The sequence below is a fragment of the Danio aesculapii genome, chromosome 9, assembly GCF_903798145.1.
Source record: "Danio aesculapii chromosome 9, fDanAes4.1, whole genome shotgun sequence".
NCBI lineage: Eukaryota > Metazoa > Chordata > Actinopteri > Cypriniformes > Danionidae > Danio > Danio aesculapii.
In genome coordinates this window covers 31,426,625-31,449,656 of record NC_079443.1, presented here as the reverse complement: position 1 = coordinate 31,449,656, position 23,032 = coordinate 31,426,625, and the positions used below count along the sequence as shown (strand labels likewise).

The following is a 23,032-nucleotide window of genomic DNA, read 5'->3' as shown; positions in this document are numbered from 1 at the left end:
ACTCTACAAACCGCTTTAAAAAGCGTCAATTAATCATTAATCAGTAGTCATTTCCATGACTACTGATTAATGATTAATGATTCCATTTCCATGTTTTAACCTTATGGCGTTTCAGTTGGGTGACTGAAAAAATAGCTGAACTAACTACAAAATACAGTATACATTTTGATTAAATAACATTGATGATAGGACATAAAACATTAATGAACATTAGGACTAAATCCTATTTCTCTGGCGATGTATCACCAACCTGAATGTCTAACTATGTGATTCAACATCTGCTGACAGTATGCTGAGGATATTCCCTGTCTAGTCACCGCGTTTGAGAGGCAATATGGCACTCCTATGATGCAGCTCGTGTGTGTGTGTGTGTGTGTGTGCGTCTGTGTGTATGTGTACACGGTCACGGGGAATCCGTGGGAGCGCAAACTCCGCCTCCGCCATGAACATCTCCAGCGGCGGGTGCGTGGGGGGTTTCGGGTTTGCCTCTTGCTCAGAGCTCGGGCTGCGGTGATGAACACAGTCAGTCAGCGCTACAAACCACCGGCTCTTGACCGTGTAGCAGCACTGCAGTTCACGGGATTTTCACGAGCGACCGCTGCACTGCAGGTAGGACAGTTCATGCACTGGCGTGCCTCTTGTATGCGGGCTGAGGGAATAAACGCGGCTTTAACGGGGAGGAGGACGCAGGAACTTGAGTGTTCCCATTCTGCCTAATGTTTAACAGTCTTTATCTTCTTTATATCTCATCTGAAAACTACCTAAACCTCAGAAAAGTCCTTATCAGAGGATATATTTCACTGACAAGCAAGCCTGTTTCCCCGCAGTTTTGTGGCAAGACATTTAATGTCGTCTCACCAGGTGTTTGAACAGGTGCAATGCAGTAGAGGGTTTGTATTGAGGTTGCCTGAAGTCGTTTTAACGTTTTAGCCATGTAAAGTTCGAAAGTGTCACCATGATGTAGCCCGTGGTGTTTATTGTACATATTACATGAGACTGGATGTCCCACTTTTTACTCCAGTGAATATTAATTAGGCTTGGTTTATTTTAGAAAGTCAGTTTTTGTGTGGATGGCTTGTGTTGGGGACAGAATGTTTTTCAGTGTGGTTCTGTTGTGTTTACATGACAAGCAGATACAGTATTCTAATGTTGATATTTTGGTATTATATAATTCAGTATAATCCATCTTTTCAGTGTGAGTGTCTGTGAGGTGATCTGTATGATCCTCTTCTACATGATTACACAGGTTTAAGCACATGCCAGTGCTCTGCTTTAGTTTGATGATAAGCAGAAATCAGTCCTAGAGCTGTAAGGGTGCCATAGCCATCAAGGTAAAGTTAGTTTTATATTTGCCCTTAATAATATCATTTCAGAAAGTATTAATGGCAAATTCTAAATAGTGAAATCATAGTAGCAGCCAATGACTATCAAAGTACAGTTCACGGTGAAAAAAAAAGTGCAAATGTAGTTTTGAAGTCAATATTGCGTGTCATTTCAGACCAAATATTCGAAGTACCATGGTAAACAATACAGGGAGCATGTCACAAGTAGTCACTGAACGAATTTTAGAATATAAAACCAATTATACCTCAATCTCATAGCCTAGTGCCTGTCTAGTATCTTGCTACCTGTGAGGCATTTAGGCTACCTTTCTAATTTAGTTTACCCACCCTTTTAATGTTGACACAGCTAACTTTGCTAATGCAGTGACAGAACCAGGACAGATGTCCTACTAAAGTGTAACAAACTGAATTTAAATTTATAAAGTGATACACAAATTAAATTCTGTGCGCACCCATGTGAGTAGACTAATACACAAACACTCAAACTTTAATTATTTCACTTATCTCAGAAGGGACTAGGCATGGGTTGGTATAAGTTTCTGATGGTATGATAACCTTGGGTAAAAATACCACGGTATCTTGGTATTGTGATTACTGCTCCAAAATAATTTCTTTTTCAATGTCTGGCTAAAACAAAAATAAAAAATTCCCCTTTAAACACTGTATTTTATTTTAAGAAACATTTTTAATAGTTTGAATCAGTAAGCGTGTCAGACTAAATAGTTAAACACTCTTTTGCTCTTTAAATTTGTTTAAAAAACACAGATTTCTTTACAACACAAAAATCCCTTTACATATACCTTGGGAAGGGTATAACAGAACATTTTCAAGGTATTAAAACCTTGACTTTTCCAAACCGCGGTAACCTTGAAACAGGTTATCAGCCCATTCCTAGAAGGGACATAACCATTGACGGATAAAATGCCTCTTGGTGCTGTCACACGCTGATAGGAACTGTTTAACATTTGATGTGTCGTTTATTGTGGACTATGAGTAACAACATACAGTAAATCACTTTTGTTTTTCCAAAGCATTAGCTATTTATACCTGAGAGAGGCATAATCAAGATAAGAGGCAGCTGGAGGAACAGCAAATCAGTCTGACAGGAGAACGATGTATTGCTCAGATGTTCATACTCTTTCATGGTCACACTTATGTGTATCAAATGGTTCTTCTAAACCTTAAAAGAAATAAAAATAGAAACGTTTATTGGTAAACCTTTAATATAGAGCTACAAAAGGAGTGCTCACATTATTTGTTTTTAAGAGTTTGTATTGAAGTCTTTGTAGTTAATCATTGACATTGTAAAATCTCTCCAGAAACTGTGTTTATGTGAGATTACTTGATATAAAAAATGAAGTCATATTTGGGGGGGTTATTTTTTCCCCTATTCATATTGACATTTGGTAGGAGACACAGTGGTGCAGTGGGTAGCCTTACAGCAGGAAGGTTGCTGGTTCGAGCCTCAGCTGGGTCAGTTGGCATTTCTGTGTGGAGTTTGCATGTTCTCCCTGTGTTCGTGTGGGTTTCCTCCGGCTGCTCCGGTTTCCCCAAGTCCAAAGACATGTGTGGTAAAGGTGAATTGAGTAAGCTAAATTGCCCGTAGTGTATGTGTGTGAATGAGTGTGTATGGATGTTTCCCAGTTATGGGTTGTAGCTGGAAGGGCATCTGCCGCATGAATAAGTTGGCGGTTCATTCCACTGTGGTGATCCCAGATTAATAAAGGGACTAAGCAGAAAAGAAAATGAATGAATGATATTGACATTTGTGCATTTAAGTTAATTTTTTTTTCTGAAGAGCCTGATGTAAGAGGAATACAGGTAACACTTTAATTTAGGCACCAATTCTCACTATTAAATAAAGGATTATTACCAGCCTATTATTAGGACATTGGGTGTCTATTAGTACTTATAAAGTGCATATTTTGCATATTTTTGATCTTGCATACTTCTATATACTTAATCCAACCTATATCTAGACCCAATTTCTACCTTAATAACTATTAATACGCTTAAAACACTTAATAATGAATTTATTGAAGCAAAAGTCATAGTTAATTAACAGTGAGAATTGTTATTTAAAATGAAGTGTAACTAGAATATAAGCAAACATCTAATAGAGCAGAACAATATTCATAGTGTAAATGCCAGGTAGGACCAAAGCTTTTGCAACGCTGAAATGCACAAAAATGTAAATGTGTGTCTCTGTGTTATTGCATTGTTGAAGTTTGTGCAGTGGTTCAAGTTTTCAAGAAATCAGAAGCATTAGGCATTTTAAAATTATTAGCAGAAGCATTTTTTAAATGGGGGCTGCACGGTTGCGCATTGGGAAGCACGTTCGCCTCACAGCAAGAAGGTCACTGGTTTGAGCCTCGGCTGGGTCAGTTGCTGTTTCTGTGTGGAGTTTGCATGTTCTCCCCGTATATATATATATATATATATATATATATATATATATATATATATATATATATATATATATATATATATATATATATATATATAATTATATATATAATTCAGAGGGTTTAATAATTCTGACTTCAGCTGTAGCTGTACCAACTTTGGTGACAGTATTTTATTAAAAGTGTCCTCGGTGCCAATAACCCAGTGGTTAAGTGCGTTGACATATTGCACCAAGGTGATCCGAGTCCCGGCTCATTGTCCTTTACCGATCCTTCCCTTCTCTCTCTGCTCCTTACAATTTTCTGTTAATTCTCTCTACTGTCTTGCCCATTAAAGGTTAAATACTCCTAAAAATATTAATAATAAAAAAGTGGCCACAAACAGTTTAAAGTTTTGACCTGCTATTTTAAACATGAAGGGAAGTTTTGACCTTTTCTAGAATTATTGTTTACTTTAATCACTGTAGCATCACCATCTGGGCGATCAGGACTAAGACTTAACTTTATAGACAAGTAGCGATTACCACAGCAAAATGTTTAAAGTCTCTACAATTTATTTTAACCTGTAAAGCAGAATGCTGAACTTTGAAAATACTATCAATCCCAACAGTTTTTCAACTGCTCAACCACTCGAAGACCTAAAAACATTGAACTCTACAGAGAGAGGTCATCAGTGGCAGCAGGATCATAAAACTAAATCAATTTCATAAAAATGACTGAAAGCAGCTCATCAAAAATTGAAGGCCTTAATGTAATGTTAATGTCCACTGGTCCTGAAAAAATGTGAGTTGAAAAGTGTAATTGGCTTCACACAAGGGCCTAAAATCAGTCAATAAACCTGAATATTTAGTGTTTCAGCATGTGATTTAATGAGAATGACTCCACCAGACGTTCTATTGCTGTCATGCCCTCCTTAACTGACATTTTGTATTGATTTGTGCATATGTGTAAAGAAGAGACATGCATTAAAGATTTAGAGGAACACAGCTGGAGAGAAGGACAACATTACGTTACATTGCATCTTATTAGTCCATTAGTCCATTGTGTGTTGTGGGTTATGCTGATAAAATCAATGTAACATAATATCTTTCCTGTTTACTCTTACATGCAGGTCAATTGAATTCAAACTAGGGCTGCTCTGTATCGTTTTAGCATCAATATCGCAATCTGTGAATCTGCTAAAGTCACATAGCAGGATCTGTAATGTGCAGTCAGGATTATATTTGACCAGGTACAATTGTGGAGTCATTTCAGTTTAACTAAAAACAATTCAAGTTTATCAGTTGTGTGTGTTTTTAAGGCCTATGACTGTACTGTAAAACCCAGTCAACTTTATCAAATGAAATGAGTGTAGTTAACTCAAAATTTACTGAAAGTTAATTCCACTCATTTGTAAAGAGTTTTGAACTCAGTGTTGAAGGTAATAAGTTTTTTTTAAATGCCTCATTACCTCAACTTAAATGGAGTAAGTTCACAGTACTCATTTAGATTAGTTTTTTAACTCAAATGGTTTGTAGCAATCAGTTTCCTCAAACGGTTTGAGTTGCCTTAACTTATTGGGTTTTACAGTACTCAGTTGGTTTGAGTTCTCTTCATTTATCGGGTTTTACTGTGCTCAAATTGCTTTACTTACTCAAATGGATTAAGTTCACAGTACTCATTAGGATTAGTTTTTGAACTTAAATAGTATGTTGCAATCGGTTTCCTCAAATGGTTTGAGCTACCTTAACTTTACTGTGTGTGTAAGCATTTTAAGTGAGGTTAAAGCATTTGGGAACAAGGAATTATTGCAGTTTAGTAATTAATAATTAAATTTCATTTAAATTAAAATCTCATTTAATTATGTATAGCAGTGGTTCTCAAAATGGGGGTCGGGACCCCTTGGGGGGTCGTGGGACAATGATAAGGGGTCACTTGGTGATTTCCAAAAGTCAAATAAATTTTATTCTACTATTAGAATTGCCATATTTTATCCATAACCTAGAGAAAATAAAAATAATAGTTAATAGTTACATTAAAAAGCAACAACATGCAAATCAGCCTCAACAAAGCTATCAGCCTTTTTTATTTATTTTCATATGATTGTGTGTTTACGTTAGATTAACAACAATGCAATAGTGTCAGCTGCAGCAGATTGATTTTATGGCACCAGGTTAAATCTTTTGACACCTTTGTGGTAATCGAATACATTAAAAATAAATACAGGCCACTACTGAACATTGAGGATGATCATGGTGGTGGTGTTCAAAATTAAACCAAGAATAGACTTGTGCTGAAAACATTGTTCCCACCAGTCTCTTTAGTTGAGGTTAATATTACATTAAACAAATTAATATATGACTATATAAATTACAGCCTATTGTTGTGTGTGCAACATTTGTATGTTTATAATTACTTCAGAGAAATGTGGGGGTCACGAGTCACTTGCATTGTTATTTTCGGGGTCACTGGTTGAAAATTTTGAGAACCCCTGATGTATAAAATGAAGTAGAGCTGCACAATATTGGAAATATCTGACATTGCGAAATTTTTTTCTGCAATAAATGTTGCTCTCTCTCTCTCTCTCTCTCTCTCTCTCTCTCTCTCTCTCTCTCTCTCTCTCTCTCTCTCTCTCTCTCTCTCTCTCTCTCTCTCTCTCTCTCTCTCTCTCTCTCTCTCTCTCTCTCTCTCTCTCTCTCTCTCTCAGTTGAGGTCAGAATTATTAGCCCCCCTTTGAATTTTTTTCTTTTTTAAATATTTCCCAAAAGATGTTTAACAGAGCAAGGAAATTTTCACAGTATGTCTGATAATATTTTTTCTTTTGGAGAAAGTCTTATTTGTTTTATTTGTCAGCTAGAATTAAAGCAGTTTTTAATTTTTTAAACACCATTTTAAGGTCAAAATTATTAACCCCCTTAAGCTATATATTTTTTTACGATAGTCTACAGAACAAACCATCATTATACAATAACTTGCCTAATTACCCTAACCTGCCTAGTTAACCTAATTAACCTAGTTAAGCCTTTAAATGTCACTTTAAGCTGTATAGAAGTGTCTTGAAAAATATCTAGTCAAATATTATTTACTGTCATCATGGCAAATATAAAATAAATCAGTTATTAGAAATGAGTTATTAAAACTATTATGTTTAGAAATGTGTTAAAAAAATCTTCAAAAATATACAGGGGGGCTAATAATTCTTACTTCAACTCTGTATGTATGTATGTATGTATGTATGTATGTATGTATGTATGTATGTATGTATGTATATGTGTGTGTGTGTGTGTGTGTGTGTGTGTGTATATATATATATATATGTGTATATACACACACACACACACACACACACACATATATATATATATATGCATACATACATACATACATACATACATACATACATACATACATACATACATACTTATTTATTTATTTATTTATGCATATGCATATATATAGAATATACATATATATATATATATATAGCCCTCCAATAGAGATATTGCACCATTTGTTAAAATGTTGCTGGAATTGCCATTTATGTATGGGCTGTATATATTGCATCACCAAAAATGATTAAGGTTACGTTCATGTGTTGTGCTGTAAGTCGAAATATTGATTATTGTGACACACCTTATTACAATGTAAGTTTTTCCAATACCATACAGCTCTAATACATATAATAATGTGTAAACTCATGCTTTTTTGTCACATATTTGTAATGTGGAGTTTCACTGGCATTATATTGACTTATATTTGCCATCTCATTTTGATATTTGTTTCTGAAAATCTCTTGATCAGTCGGCTGCTGCTACACTTGCTACCCAATATGCTGTTTTGTACAGCTAATCTGCATTTCATAGCTATTCGCTCCTTTTTTATTATGCTAATGCCGCCTCTCTGAAAGGCATAAAACATGCATGAGTCTAATCTCCATTAAGCCAGGTGTTGTCGGTGAATGTGTCTCCATCATTAGAGGAGTAATTACTAGGGGCTGAGAGCTGGACTGGCAGCTTGTTGACTCGCTCTTTTGAGATTTATGGGCTGAACTACATTTCCCATGGTTCTTGCCACGTTTGTCATCCTTAAGGCTGCTTTCAGGGCGATTTTTGTATTTGAACAGTGTCTTAATTACCAAGAAAATCAGCCCTAGTGAGGCATCAGGCTTTCACAATTAAAACACAGTAAATATTTATTCCACTGTTTCTCTCAGATGCATTCAGCACATTGTTAATGGATAATACTAATAAAGACAATGGGAAATACTAATTATTTAGCCATTTGTGAAGTGACAGCCTTTTGCAATGCTGCATGGAAAGCTGAAGTACATAAATAAGGAATCAATTAAATGGATAATGTGCATTCGTTGCTGTTCATTATGTTGCACCAGGGCTAAAAAGCTTCCTGCCTTTTGTCTCTAAGTGAAAAAGGAGAGACATTTTGATTTACACCAAAAATCATTTGAACTCGCGTCACATCCTAATGATGACTTCCGAGCTGGTAAATAGGAATTTCCCTTGAGAATCTGAAAGCATCACCATTCTGTTTGCTCTCTTCATGTGCCTGAGGTAGCAATGAATTAACAGCATTTGTTGTGAATGTTTCTTAGTGTCGTTGTTGTTGTGTAATTAGTCCAGGTTTGTGCTTGTGTGGAGTAGACGTTTTGTTAGTTCATACACATGAAAATGTACCCCAACAATTACAATTTTAAATCCTGCCATTTCAAATTCTTGTAAAGGATTTTGACAGACGGATTTGAGTTCACTTCATAAAAAGCAAATCATTTAAACCTCTTGTTTCGTACAGGTGTGGATTAGACCCTTATATGCTATTTTAAGAGTTAGCTGGATATGAAAATTCAAAATGTAAAAACTGCACTCATGCACCTGTATGATGTAGCAGTCACAAGACATACATCACTTTAATTTCATATAGAGCATTGTAAAAGTTAGGGTGGCATGGCATGGTGGCTCAGTGGTTAGCACTGTCGCCTTACATCAAGAAGGTCACTGGTTTGAGTCCTAGCTGGGCCAGGAGGAATTTCCATGTGGTAAATTAATGTTCTCCTTGTGTTGCTCCAGGTGCTCCTGTTTCCTTCACAGTCCAAAAACATACGCTGTAGGTGAATTGGGTAAACAAAATTGGTCATGGTGTGTGAGTGTGTGTGTGAATGTGAGAGTGTATGGGTGTTTCCCAGTACTGGGTTATGGCTGAAAGGGCATCCTATATGTAAAACATATGCTGGAATAGTTGACAGTTTACTCCGCTGTGGCAACCCCTGATAGATAAGGGACTAACCTGAACGAAGATGAATGAATGTAAAAATTGAGCTAAACAACTCGTTTTTTTTGTTATTTGCATGAACATAGAATGTGATGATTTTTTTCCCTTTATTTTGATAAAACTGTATTTGGACAGGAAAATAAGATCGTGAGAGATTGGGAAAGGCCCATGAGCCAGGATTCAAACTCTAGATGCCTGAAGTAAGGCACCACCTTATATAATATAGCAATATATCAAAATATTATTGTTATCGCAATAATAGTATATGCAATATCCATATTGCAAGGAAGTACAATAAATGAAATGAAATGTATGTGCCAAGCTGAAGGGGCCTTTACTCTCTTCATTCCCATGCACCTCTCCAGTACATTAGGTTCTGTTAGGTGAAACTAGAGATGAAAATAAAAACTAATGCCAGAAGACAGGAGAGGAAAATGACGACAGCCAACTAGAATCAGAATTTCAGATCTCTGCTGATGTTTTCAGTCATTCCTGGTGTTTTCAAATCAAAATGTTTGCACCTTGAAAGTTTTTTTCTAATTTAACTAGTTTTGAAAAAAAAAATATTTTACTCATTTATTTTCGTATGATCATAACATAAATAAAAGATATAAAAAAAGATTACTGATCATAAATTGTGTCGCAAATGATATCGAAAGAAATATTGTTATCGCAACACTCGACAACAATATTGCATATTTTCTCAGAATCGTAGAGCCCTAGCCTAAAGTGCAGTTGCTCTAGATGTTGGTGCACTGCTCATGAGGCTGTTGGCGCCAACATGTAATAAAATAATTTTTTACCTAACACCTTGTCATTCAGTAGTTTGGAATCAGTATTATGTGCATTTTCCTTAAAATAAATGAACTGATTAAAACAGTAAGAAATCATTAATTTAATCAAAAATGACAATGATCTGTTTTAATCTGTTTAAGAATTTTAAAAAACGTCACGGTTTCTTGAAAAATCAGTAAATTATGAATTAATTTTTAAAATGTATTTATTATTTATGCACGCAGATGTGCATTATACATTTCTATTATATTGTTTATAGATTTAGTAACTTCCAAATAAAATAAAAATTTTAATAGATTTTTTAAATAATATAGATTTGTAAAATAGATTTGAACAGAAAATCAAACAAAGGCTTTTTTTCCAGCTAAGATGCATTAAAATTAGCAGAGTTGAGTAAAGAAATCTTGGCACTATATTTCAAATAAGCACAGTTCTTTTGAATTATTTTAATTAATATATACAACTGATTAATGGCTAAGGACTGATTAATGAGGACTAAGCCGACGTGAAAATGAATGAAAGAATTATTGTAAGCGTTGATAATAATAAGAAAGGCTACTAAATGAATATGACTGCAAAAATTAGCTTTACCATCACAGAAAACATTTTAAGCTGTAATGCTTTATTTTTAGACAGCCTAGGTATGACGTCTTTCGAACAAATAAATATAAATATGAAAAGAATCATCTTGGCCCCAAACGTCTGTACTGTATAATGTTCAACAGCACATGAGAACGAGCTCTGTGCCGGTGTGTTTATCCAGGGCTCTGTCGGCACTAATGTGTGTGCTTAGGGAGGGATTCTGGGAAACACCACACCTTTTGTAACCCTGCACGTTTTTATTGAAGCGGCTCAGCAGTATAAACCTTGTCCAGTGAACGCGCCATCTTTTAGACTCAAACACTAACAACTGAGATGACAGACAGAGATTATTATTATTATTATTATTATTATTATTATTATTATTATTATTATTATTATTATTATTATTATTATTATTTCCCATTGATTTTAGCATAAGGAAATAAACAAGAACATTAACTAAATGTGAAAATAGACTAAATTAATTCACTTTAATTAAGTTAATTAAACAGAACGTCGGACACAACATAGTACAATATATTCAGTGGTTGAATTAACCTTATCTAAAAATAAACAATACAAAAAAACGAGGCACTATCTCTTTCTATTGGGTTGTGTTTAGATATAGTTTTAAGGGTCTAATGTATAGATATATTTTCAAAACCAGCAAAATATCCGTACATATACATTTGTAATTATGTTTATCTATGTGTACACTTCTGATTATTAATAGCATCCTGTACATATATTCATTTATTGTTAATCTCTGTTCCTAACTAATACAACCTGTATATAATGTTGATAGTACATCCATCTGTAAATATTACCATAGTCTTTCTATAACTGCACTTTATAACTCAGTGTTTCCCAACCCTGTTCCTGAAGGCACACCAACAGTACACATTTTCAACCTCTCCCTAATTAAACACACCTGAATTAACTTATCATAACATCAGAAGAGACTCCAACACCTGAAGTTAATGGGTCAGATTAGGGAGACATCCAAAATATGTACTGTTGGTGTCCCTCCAGGAACAGGGTTGGGAAACACTGTTATAACGTATACCTGTATCCTGCACTTGCTGCTATTGCACTGCTGGTTAGACCTAAACTGCATTTCGTTGCCTTGTACTTGTACATGTGTAATGACAATAAAGTTGAATCTAATCTAATCTAAAAAATTCTTGCTTGTAAATATCGGGAAAACTCTGAAGATTGAACAACATATTTAGATTTTAATTCAGAGATTTTTTTTTACTTTGGCATTGCTGGCTCATGCTGTACTTTTCCTCAGCGAAGACACTGACGTTACACTTCCAGTAAGTTCCTTGTGTGTGTGTGTGTGTGTGTGTGTGTGTGTGTGTGTCTGCAAACAGTCCTCGCATGAAAAATTTGAATTAATTTTGCTCCTCGTCTTCCTGGTGAGTCAGACACTTAATGAAACAAGAAGCTCGGTTACACACAAAGACCCAAACAAACATTGCACACACACACACACACACACACACACAGTTCAGCCTAAAGCAGTTTTTTTCAGCGTGACATTTCAGATAATTTGTCACCTGTGTGTGACACATGGAGGTTCGTGTGTGGTTGTGTCACTGATGGCAGTCACTTCTCAAAGTGTAAATGATGGTGTGAGAAACAGCTTTTGAAGGTTCGGATGATGTAGGCTGGTCTGTTAGACATGCTGGATCACATTCTGTCAGACAGATTACAGATTTAAAGGCAAGTCGTGACCACAAACACACACACATTTTCTGTCACTCAATACTGATTCGAAACAAACTGGCAATGGGAATGAGATAATAAACATGCATGCAGCAAATGCCACTTGTTAACCCGGAACATGTAAATGGGACAGTGCTGGAATGTTGAACATGACCCATATACCAGTCTTTCAGACATTCACTTGAAGTCTTCCACTGATCCAGGGCAGTCGCTGTGGTCCTGATGGAGCTTCCAGCAAAGTCAACCGAGCATGATTGAATTGTTATGAACTGCTCTTTCTCAGAATACGGAGTGGTGTCATGTGCAATAATAGGAAAGTGCATGTTTGTTTGGATTGAGAGCAATTAATTGCGTTAAACAAACTATTGTCTGACATGAAGTCAACATGAATGGAACATCACATGTTTAATCTGCTTACTTTAGGGGTTTTGATTAAACTGTATCCAACAATGACGATTATGAAGATATTTAATAGATTTTAATAGTATGTAATACTTATGTTCATTCAATCAAATATTCAATCAATCAATCAATTAATCCGTGTCATATTAATTTCATAACATTTGTTTGCCAGTTTAATTACCAAAAGCATTTTATGGCATGATGTTTCCCATATCTTATTTCATTGCTGTAAATCAGGGGTCACCAATCTGCAGGGTTTAGCTCCAGCTTGCCTCAATCCACCTGCCTGGATGTTTCAAGTATACCTAGTAAGACTTAGCTTGTTCAGGTGTGTTTGATTAGGGTTGGAGCTAAAATCTGAAGGACACCGGCCCTCCAGGAACAAGTTTGGTGACCCCTGCTGTAAATAACAGTGAAAATTCCATAAACAAGGATGTTACCTCATTTTAACTATTTACAGAATGACAGGAATATCATATTTCCACACCAGATTATTAATATAATACCAGCAGTGGTAGTAATAATATATGAGCTGATATTTTTTTATAAAAAAGTTTATCAGTGTTCATTTATAAATGAATATCTGTTTACTAATTTAGCAATTTAGAAATATACATTTTTCAAAAAGTTTCACTTAATTTTTTGGGCAACCGTGTTATGATATGATGTTTCCTCTATTTAATATTTTTGTTAGTTTGTTTTTTTGGAAATATATAGAAATATAAAAGAGCACTCCATAAACATCACAAATGTAACATTGTTGTAGTGCTTTTTACAAAATGACAGCAATAATGACAGACAGTCAATTTTATAATCATAATTAGTATAATAGCTTTTGATAATTTAAAAGGGTTTATGATTATTGTTAGTGAAATTTCTGGCATGAAACTCGATGGGCGCGCAGACTGATAGGTCACCTAATCTGCTGTTTTTTTATTTGCGGTCACCTCAGCAGCCAATAAGCTTGCTCCTCATCAGTTTAAAAGCTCTGTGTCATTCTACGCTGTTTAAGCTGCGGCAAGTTTTCGAAGACCCTCCTCCACCCCAGCTCCACCTGTGTTTAGATCTGCTATGGGGGTTACATGTATATTATGTTGTCTGCAGCAGTGTGATGTTTTCTCAGACTGCGTGTCTGTGTATATACTGGCAGTAGCAGGTCTCGGTACTTGCTCTGCCATAATAATCAAAGCGTAGCAGATCTATACCACCAAATCCCGAGTGTTCATGACAGAATTTATATTTCTTAAAATATAAACCTGTTTTTCCTGCAAAAACAACATACATTTCACAGTCACATACCTCATTTTGTGTTTTCTGTTATCCTATTAAAATGCACTCTAAAAATAACTTAAGCGGCTTGTTCAAACTACTTATTTAAAAATAATTGAAATGACACAATTCCTATGTTTTTTGGAGGGGCAGCTTAATTGTTTTGTTCAATCTGCTTAAATTTGTAACACAATCAATTTGTGTTGGGACAGCATGAAGGAATTGTGTGGAACCCAGCATTTTTTTTACAGTGTGATCTTCCATGATGTAATTTCTTCCATATAGAAAATTCCATAATGCCATGACAACATGCATGTAACTTAATTTTACATCATACATCATTTTCAAAATGGTTACATCATGGCAGGTAAATGTTAAAATGTATTTATCTTTATGTTTTGCTGCACTCATCTATCATTTACAAATAAATTGCAAGAAGAAAGCTTTAATTTATGGAATAATAGAATATCAGTTACAGTGTGTTTCTAATTCATTCACAGTCTCTGACTTAATTGACTTCATTTTGATCAATTTCAAGCACTTGTTATCTCATTGAAAGTGTGCTCTATTAACGTAGAGGTTGTAGGGCTAGGTCTGGAGTCTGCATGATGTACAGTGATTACTGTCCTGTTCAATCACTCTTGTACTCTCCAGCAGCCTCTTCACCCAGACCGCCGCTGGCAAACTGCCACTGCAATTAGTCTATTGTCACTTTACATAAAAACCTAAATGTTGAGCAGTAGCTGTGGATGTATCTCTCAAGCTGACATCTGGACAGTCAGCCTATTCACAAATCAGATAAGAAAGCCCATCATAGCCTATAATTTAGTCAGTCATGATGAACTGGATAAAAAGGACTTGATTTTGCCGCTGAATTGTACTCGTGTGTCTGTGTGTGTGTGTGTGTGAGTAAATTTGCTTTACACATAGACAGTGCTCAGCATAAATGAGTACATCCCCTTTTTAACAATTAATACTTGTATTGCATTTGTCTATGAATGTAGCCAATAGTGTTGCCAAAAATATTGATAAATATCGATACTGGTATATTTAACATGATATGATTTTGCATTTGGAAAGTAGTACTGGCTTTGCGTTCTCTCTTTTCTCACCAGGATAATGAATAATAATATTAAGATTTGAACCCTTTTGCTTTAATTAGAATATAGGATGAGATTGCACTAATTTACAGTTTTTTGGTTATTGAATAACTTTTGGACTTCTTGCTGACATAAGCCAGACAGAACTGCTGACGTACCTGGTAGGGTTGGGTCAACAGACGATGACATCGTCCATCGCCGATGGTCAATAGACATCACGATGCCGGCTCAGCCTATTGACCCAATCCTACCCGGTATGCCCTGCCCCAGTCGCAGAAATCCGCTCGTGAAAAATACACACTATGTATGTCTCAGTATTAAAATGGCATTTTAGAATGAAAACGATCCCTGTCCACACTGGCGTTTCACCTCTGAAAAACCCTCCTTTCACACGATACCACTGAAAACGGACATCACGTGACCACACACACAAACACACACTGTCATGCACTGCAGCGCAGTTTATCAAGGATGTACCGCTGGATCGTGTCTCACTATAGTTGATAAACATGATACTTAATTAATTTAATTAATCTCTATCTAATGACTCTTCGGTCTTTTGAATCTATCAGGTAATTTGTGTCAGCATCATTACACTGCTTCAGTCTTGTCTCACTTTCACGCTTGAACTTGGTAATTTTAGTGAAAACCTCAGACACTATTGGTTGGTTCCTGTTGGTTGTGCAAGTTTTTTACCAAGTTTGCCGATGCCATTATAACGACACCGATCACTCTGCCTAATGCCAGAGTCCCGTGGAAAAAGTGATTGACGGTGTAATTTGTGTGTAACTTATCTTTATTTATTTAGGATTTGGTTATGGGTAAAATAAAGACCATGCGGGTCAGGTAGTTGAAACGGTAGGCTACATATAATTTATTTGTTATGAATTAATTAATTATTCATAATTAATTAATTCACCACCGCCTAGGACGACGATGCCATCATCCATCGTTAATGTTTCACATTAGACATCGTACGATGCCAAATTGGTTGACGTCACCCTACTCTAGTACCTGGTATAAGCATTATATGGTTTAGTTATATTTTCCTTTTTTACTTCATTTGCATATTTTTGATATTGCAGAATTAGTTCTCCACACTATTGAATATGGTTTCGTATAGAAGTTGGAAATTCCATATCGTGACAACAGAGTAGCCAAAATTTTTTAGCGCGTTTAAACAAAACATATAACCAAAGTTTTATTAATCAGTTTTATCCATTAAAATTAGAGTTTGGTCACCTAACATCTTTAGAAATAGAATACGTTTTATTTAAAGGGGCATTGAAAACTAATTATAAATAACAAAATGTTTCACTTTCCTTTTTGGACTGTGATCTTAAGTTTTTTGTTAGATTAGTTTCAGTTTTGGCTTTGGTAATCTAATTTAGATACATAAATATAATATTGTAAAGCATCCTATAGAAAATGAATATTAATTTAAAAGAGAGATCTGTGAGGAGTGAATGCATTTATGCTGAGCTCTGTATATGATCTATGATCTAACTTTAAGCTAACAATCGATGCTTTACTTAAAAGGGTACATGTTAGACAGTTTTTAATTATATTTCCCAGAGGTTATTTGTGAAGCATTTTTTTACTTTTCAATTGAAACTGTAATAATAGGTTTTTCATTATAATTTCCAACTGCTCTCTCTCTCTGCCCTTTACTGTTTTAAATACAGAGAAGAACTTTTTGTAGCCTACTGAGAACATCTAATAATGCTTTATATTACATATAACAACATGTAAAGATCAAGAACAGTTATTTTTGTCTTCAGATCAGGTGTTTTTTTTGTTTTTTTTTTGGAAGAACACTATATCGATAAGCACTTTGGTTAACATTTGTTGTTTTTAAATGTGCTATATAAATAAAGGAAACAAACAAGGTTAACTATGTTTTGATACTGACCACCCTATATACAACTCTTTAACTTTTCTGATTTTGACTAATGTAATGATGTGCACCTTTTGTAAAGCTGCTTTGGAATGATAATTATTGTGAAAACCACTATTGAAGTAAATTGAATTGAATGATTGTAAGCATTAAACATTAAACCTACAATACAACAAATATGTAACATTATTTAAAACAATTTTTTTTTTGTTTTCCCTTATTCATTTTGTTCTTAAGTTACTGAAAAACAAATCTTTACATTAAGGAACAATAGTACATCCACTGATGTACTTTTGTTTAGTTGGAACACTTAACATTGTTTCAAGGATTTCATCACAATTTCTGTTACTTAGTGGACTCTTTTTTTTTTTTTTACCAGCTTAAAATAAAAGATGTATAAACAGTTTCAGCATATATAAGTGCACCCCTCACAAATCTATATTTTAAATTCATATTTAATAGGAACCTATACAATAATATATTTGTGCATATACATTTTATTAGTCAGTTCTGAAGCCAAATCTGCAGCTAATCTAACAAAATAACTTAAACTAACGGTCCAAAAACTAGTACACCTGAATGTACATGTCATAGAAAAATATTAAATATAAATAAAAAAAGAGGGAAAATCAAGAGAAGCAAAAAAATGGAAAAATTTAGTAGAAATTTTGTAGTTTGTAATTTATTTTGCAATATTTTGCTTGTATTTAATTGTATTTTTCAATTTCTAAATATGTTTGGTGACTAAAATATTATTTTAATAAATATATCTGTTTAATAAATCTGTTTTGTTTAAATGCACCAAAACACATAGCCAATATTCACTGAGAAATGGATACAAATGTTCATTTTCAAAATGGAGTGTACGCAATTATGCTGAGCGCTGTATATTTTAAAGATAGATATGTTAAATTACAAGATAAGTACAAGATAAATTTGACTTCATGTCATAAGCCATGATACTGCAAGTACTACAATGACTAAACTCTGTTTTCGTATGGATGTTGTGTTTCCAGGCATTCACCAGGTGAAAAGGTTAACAATGCACTGACCGACAGGGTCTCAAGGCTCTGCCACGGTTGCCAAAGCATGAATGTGATCGTGTGAAGGAGCGACGGATGACCTTTGTGTGGATATGAAGATGAACTGAAGCAATCCTTCATTCTGACTGCATTCATGAAGCATAATTGCGGTTGTTTGGTGGCCGGTTGCATTGGCTGAGTGTCCTTGAGCGTCCATTGAGCAGTTCTTTAAATGGTCATGGCGAAGAAAACCGAGTCCCTTAATCTGTCCTTCCTCCTGGAGCACGAAAGGCAGATGATCCTCAATGTCCTTCAGAAAGACGAGAAGCTCCGCAAACGAGAGGAGAAACGCATCAGGTAGTGCCTTTTGCTTCACTGTTTTCTTCAAATAAATCAATAAATAAACAGATGTAATACAATTTTGGACATTAAAATGTGTTTTTTTTGTTTTGTTTTTTACCAGAAATGATGGCTGTCATACACTTTAGCATGATTAGCATGATTTAGATAAGGCACATGCTAAAATGTGAAGCAGTAGTTTATATTGCAAAATGACAGTCATATTTAGAAGAAGATTCATTTTATGACATATTAAAAGTCGATATTTAATGATCAAAGTTTAGCTCCAAATGACTAATTCATTGTATTTTTTGTAATTCTTTATACTTTGTCAGTTTTCTTCAAACGATGCACTCGGCTTTACCTGTTTTTATTCATGTAAACTATATGTTAAAATCTGCTGTAATCACTTATTCTTTTAGATATTTGAACTTTCCTTTTTATCTAGATATATCAGTGACGTTTTTACAAAAGTTATTGATACATTAATGTGGATAGTTGTATTTTGTATTCTTTTATATACAGTATGTGTGCGTATGCTTATGTATAAATCTGACAAACACACATAAAAATTCAAAATACAATGAAACTAAAATTAAAAAATGTATAATTCCTTTTAAGTTGGATCAAACTCTTACTGATGAAGTGTTTTAGTAAATAATGTCAATCAGAGTTTTTGTTCAGCTGCAACTGTGCATGTGAGAAAATATTTTAATTTTGAAGATTAAGAGTCGAGCAACAACATCCAAACTAAGAAACTTATAATTTTAGATACTGATTGTGTTTTTTATTAATTGGCAAAAGGTTTTAGTTTGAGTTTAATTTTGCATACCTTTTATGGCCATGCTGAGAGTGATAATAGTTAAAGATCTTTAGAATGTTTTAGATCGTGAATAGTTTTTTAAGAGCTATCACGTTTATTCAAGTATATTATGCACTCAGTGAACAAAACAGAGTATTTCAGTTACTTTTAAATGAGTTCAAATGCCTTTGTGTTTATGATTTTGATTACTGTATGTACTAGTCAGTTTGTGAGCGAAGTGCAGAGAGAGCTTTGCCCTTACAGTCTTGTGATTGCTTGGTATTTGACAGATTTTGTCTTATAATGGTTAGTTTACCCAAAAATGAATTGTTTACTTGATATCATTGAGATTGAGGTGATTTTCTGATTTCTGTTGAACAAAAAAGAAGATATTTTGATGAATGATGGAAACAGGTAGCCAGTGTCATCCGTAATATCTTTTTCATCCAATAAAAGTTAGGGTTTTATGATTTAAATGATGCAGAAAACACAGACGGAATCGTGGAATCCAACTTTTGGATTAAATCAGTTTCAAAACCCTCATTTACAAATGCCTGTTTTTGCCTTTGTTTCATCAACTGACAAATAAAATGACAGAAATGTCTTCCCTATTTGCATGATAAAAAGGACAGAATTACAATTTATAAGTTTATAATTGTATGCATTACTTATATAATGTATAAGTTTATTATATAAAAACTTTATATAGAGCAGAGCAGAGCAGAACCCTATTGATTTTAATGGATCGTTGACATTAACGGTTCTGCAAGTTCTGTCAACACTCTGTCAACTTTACATGAAAGGCTACCAGTTCTAAACTTAAATGCAAAAAATAAATAAATTTGGGGGAAAATAAAACAGATTTAGGAAAAAATAAAAAATGCATTTCATAGGGCCCTAGAATGTCAGCGTCTAGTGGTTTCCAGCACTCAAAACGCCATCTTTTGTGTCTTTTTCAACAGAAGACAGAAGCTCAGACAGGTTGAGGATGACAGTTTTTTTTATTTGGGTGAACTATCCCTTTAACACTTATCTTGTTAATGAACATGGCATAAAGTGTGGTTTATTTCTAAACTAATTTCGAGAGGATCACATGCTTATCAACACGGCTGGCTCCTCATTAGCTCCGTAATCTGACCCATTAGATGGATACGGAAGCCTTATAAATAACCAGAGTTTTTCACTTCAGTTATCTTCGTCTTGAAGCTTCCCCCCCTTCCACCCCTACTTCCTCCCCCTTTTTCCGATAGGGCGACACGGTGGCCCAGTGGCTAGCACTGTTGCCTCATAGCAAGAACACCGCTGGTCCAACCTCCTATCGGGCTGGTTGGTGTTTCTGTGCGGAGTTTACATGTTCTCCCCGTGTTCGCGTGGGTTTCCCCCGGGTCCCCCGGTTTCCTCCCACCGTCCAAAATCATAAACCATAGCCAATCGACTAAACCAAATTATCACCGAAAACAACACTAGTTTACACTTTTCACGCGGCGACAAGCAGGGGAGTCCTCGAGACCTACCTGAGCTCGAACTCCGCTCTCGCCCTTCTAACGGGAGGGAGCCCCGGGCTCAAGGATATTACGAGCTCAGGGCTCTCTCCCGGGACAGCATGCCAAATACGCTTTATTGATTATCAGCTAAATGTGAACTCTTGAAGTAGCAGTTCTTTTGGAGCAGTTAAAGCAGAGCTGCTCTAGTTCATTTGTAAGGTTGCTACATTTAGTGACTCTCCAGCAGTGATGACTGTTGTGCCTCTACAGGAAGTTGAAAAATGAACTTCTGGAGCTGAAGCGAGCCGGGCGACGTAGTTCGGCGGATCAGCGTGAGTGTGCCATATGCCTGCGGGCGCTGGGGCTCATCCTACAGAGGGGTAATGTGTGCTCCAACTGTCAGCGGCGCATCTGCAACTTCTGCACCGCTACGCCTACAGGCAGCAACTGCAAATGCACAGTGTGCGCGAAGACTGCGTGAGTCACAGCGAACATACATATACACTCTGCTGGTCTGTAATGCTAGAAAACTACACGTACATTTTAATAGGATATATGTCAACACAGTTCATAGGATCTTTAATAGGTGAACCAATTACGCTGGGATTGTCACTTTTATAATTGGCGCCTCCGCCGTGTCTTAGGGAGCTGAAGGTGGTTACAGGAGAGTGGTTTCTGGAGGAGAGATCCAAGCGGTTTCAGTCTGCCGCTGTGCCCAGCTGTGATGTAGTCAAACAGTCCATCCTCAGCAGTCCTCCAGGTGAGTTTGTCAATACACTCTGTCAGCCCATGCCTGTAAATATTGCTGTATGTTTTGCAGCCCTGACATTTTTTTCCTCCAGGCTCTTTTTATTGATCTGAACACTGCATCTGGTACATGTTTCAGTATATACTAAAGAAATGTCATTGTGCAGTACTGCTGAGAATCAAAAAAGTATATTTCTGATTATGTGTCAATTAACAATAAGGGTAATGTCAAATAAGCATGTCTGATGACTTAAAATCATGAAACATTCATTTTAACAGTAGAATTTTGTAATTTGTGTCATTTAAACAGAACTTTTATTTTATCTAGTTTTCGGATTTTCGCACATAAATTTGTAAAATTTGTGGAAATCTATTATACACCCAGTGCAATAAGGCGCAAGACGTGTTTAGTGTGATTTGTTGCTATTTTCAGACCAACACAATCGTAATTTTCACGTTTTGCGCCACTGTGTTTAAATAGCAATTCCATTTGCGCCACTTTGTGGACTCATGGGTGTGCTGGTCTAAAATAGAGGTGTGTTAAGGCGCATTGCTGGCGCGTTGCTTTTTTGAGGAACTAAAATAGTCTGCACCATTGACCATCTAAAAGCAGGTCTAAAGTCTAGCGCAGAGCACATTAGTTATGCGCTTATGTGGGTTCAAACGCTTACACATAGTTTAATACACACAGGATGTTCAGCAATACACAAATATCTTTACATATGAAAACAAATAAAAGGATTAAAATGTTACAAAATGTATTATTTTCTACATAAATATAAAAACCACTGCCTCTATGCCTTTTTTTCAGGTGTATTATGTTATTATTAGTATTATTTATTAAATGCATAATTATATATTTGTTTTAATAAAAATAAGTTTAGATTTGTCCACCTGTGGGGTTTTGGAGATGTATGCATCACTATATGGGCCATAAGAATAGGATGTGTGTTTGGATATAATTCAGTTTTTTGACCACACATCACACATTTGCTGGAAATTCGAACTGAATTTAGAAATAGTTTTAAAACAAATCTTTGCGGATAACAAACTAAATTAAATATGTAGGCTAATGGATGTCTTGAGTGGAGTGCCTACAACACAGTTTTCTTATCCGTGAAAGTAAAGGAGTAAAGAGTAAAAATAAAGAAAAAGAGAACGTGAAGAGACAGAATGGAGGAGGATCATTCTTTATCCTCGCACTGCAGATGGTCTGTTTAACTGTTTTTCCGCTAGTAAAGTGTTCAGTTTTTCCACTTAAAAAGTCAGCCATGTAAACAGCAAATGTTTTATGGCGTGAAGCAACTGAATCTCAAAGGGAATGAGAGATGAGACTCTTAATTGGTTTAATGCACGTTATGCTCAAAACACTCCCATAACTCGTTAAGAGAATAAGCACAACCCTGTTAGACCGTGCAGCAGGGTGCAAAGTGTATTTTTCTGTCCTTAAGATAGCAAAAGTGGGTTCGGACATGCTTTTGCGCCATGCGCTTTAGATTTTGCGCCTAGATTATTAAAATAGAGCCCATAGTTTCTAAACATACATTTTGTTTGGCTAAAAAATGTTTTGCCATAGTGCTTTAGGTAAAAATAAATGCTTTAAAGTTTTTTTCCAATGTTGTACATCGAATTAAAATTGTCCTGAAATGAGAAAAATTATATATAGAGTAGTGCATGATTTTGACCTTTGGGAACCAATTGGTTTGTTGAAAGATGGGCATTGCTAATAAAATGAAGGAATATTGACGAAAGGATTAAAGCAGGACAGAAACAAGAACCTAGACAGATAGGTCTGCCCTAATAACATTCTACGTGATTGGAAGTGAAAAAAGTCATTTTGAGGGAGGAGGGA

At 35.3% G+C, this 23,032-nt stretch overlaps 1 protein-coding gene across 2 annotated transcripts in view; it reads left to right on the top strand.

Moving 5' to 3' along the window:
• The first annotated feature begins 440 nt into the window (after positions 1-440).
• sytl5 (synaptotagmin-like 5) overlaps positions 441-23,032 on the top strand; it is a 55,142-nt gene continuing 32,550 nt past the window's right edge. For both annotated transcript variants that reach the window (XM_056465431.1, XM_056465428.1), the window contains exons 1-4: positions 441-609; positions 17,803-18,165; positions 20,704-20,910; positions 21,078-21,193. In XM_056465431.1, coding sequence (XP_056321406.1) covers positions 18,041-18,165; positions 20,704-20,910; positions 21,078-21,193 — 448 coding nt within the window. In that variant the 5' untranslated portion in view covers positions 441-609; positions 17,803-18,040. The remainder of the gene's footprint in view (positions 610-17,802; positions 18,166-20,703; positions 20,911-21,077; positions 21,194-23,032) is intronic.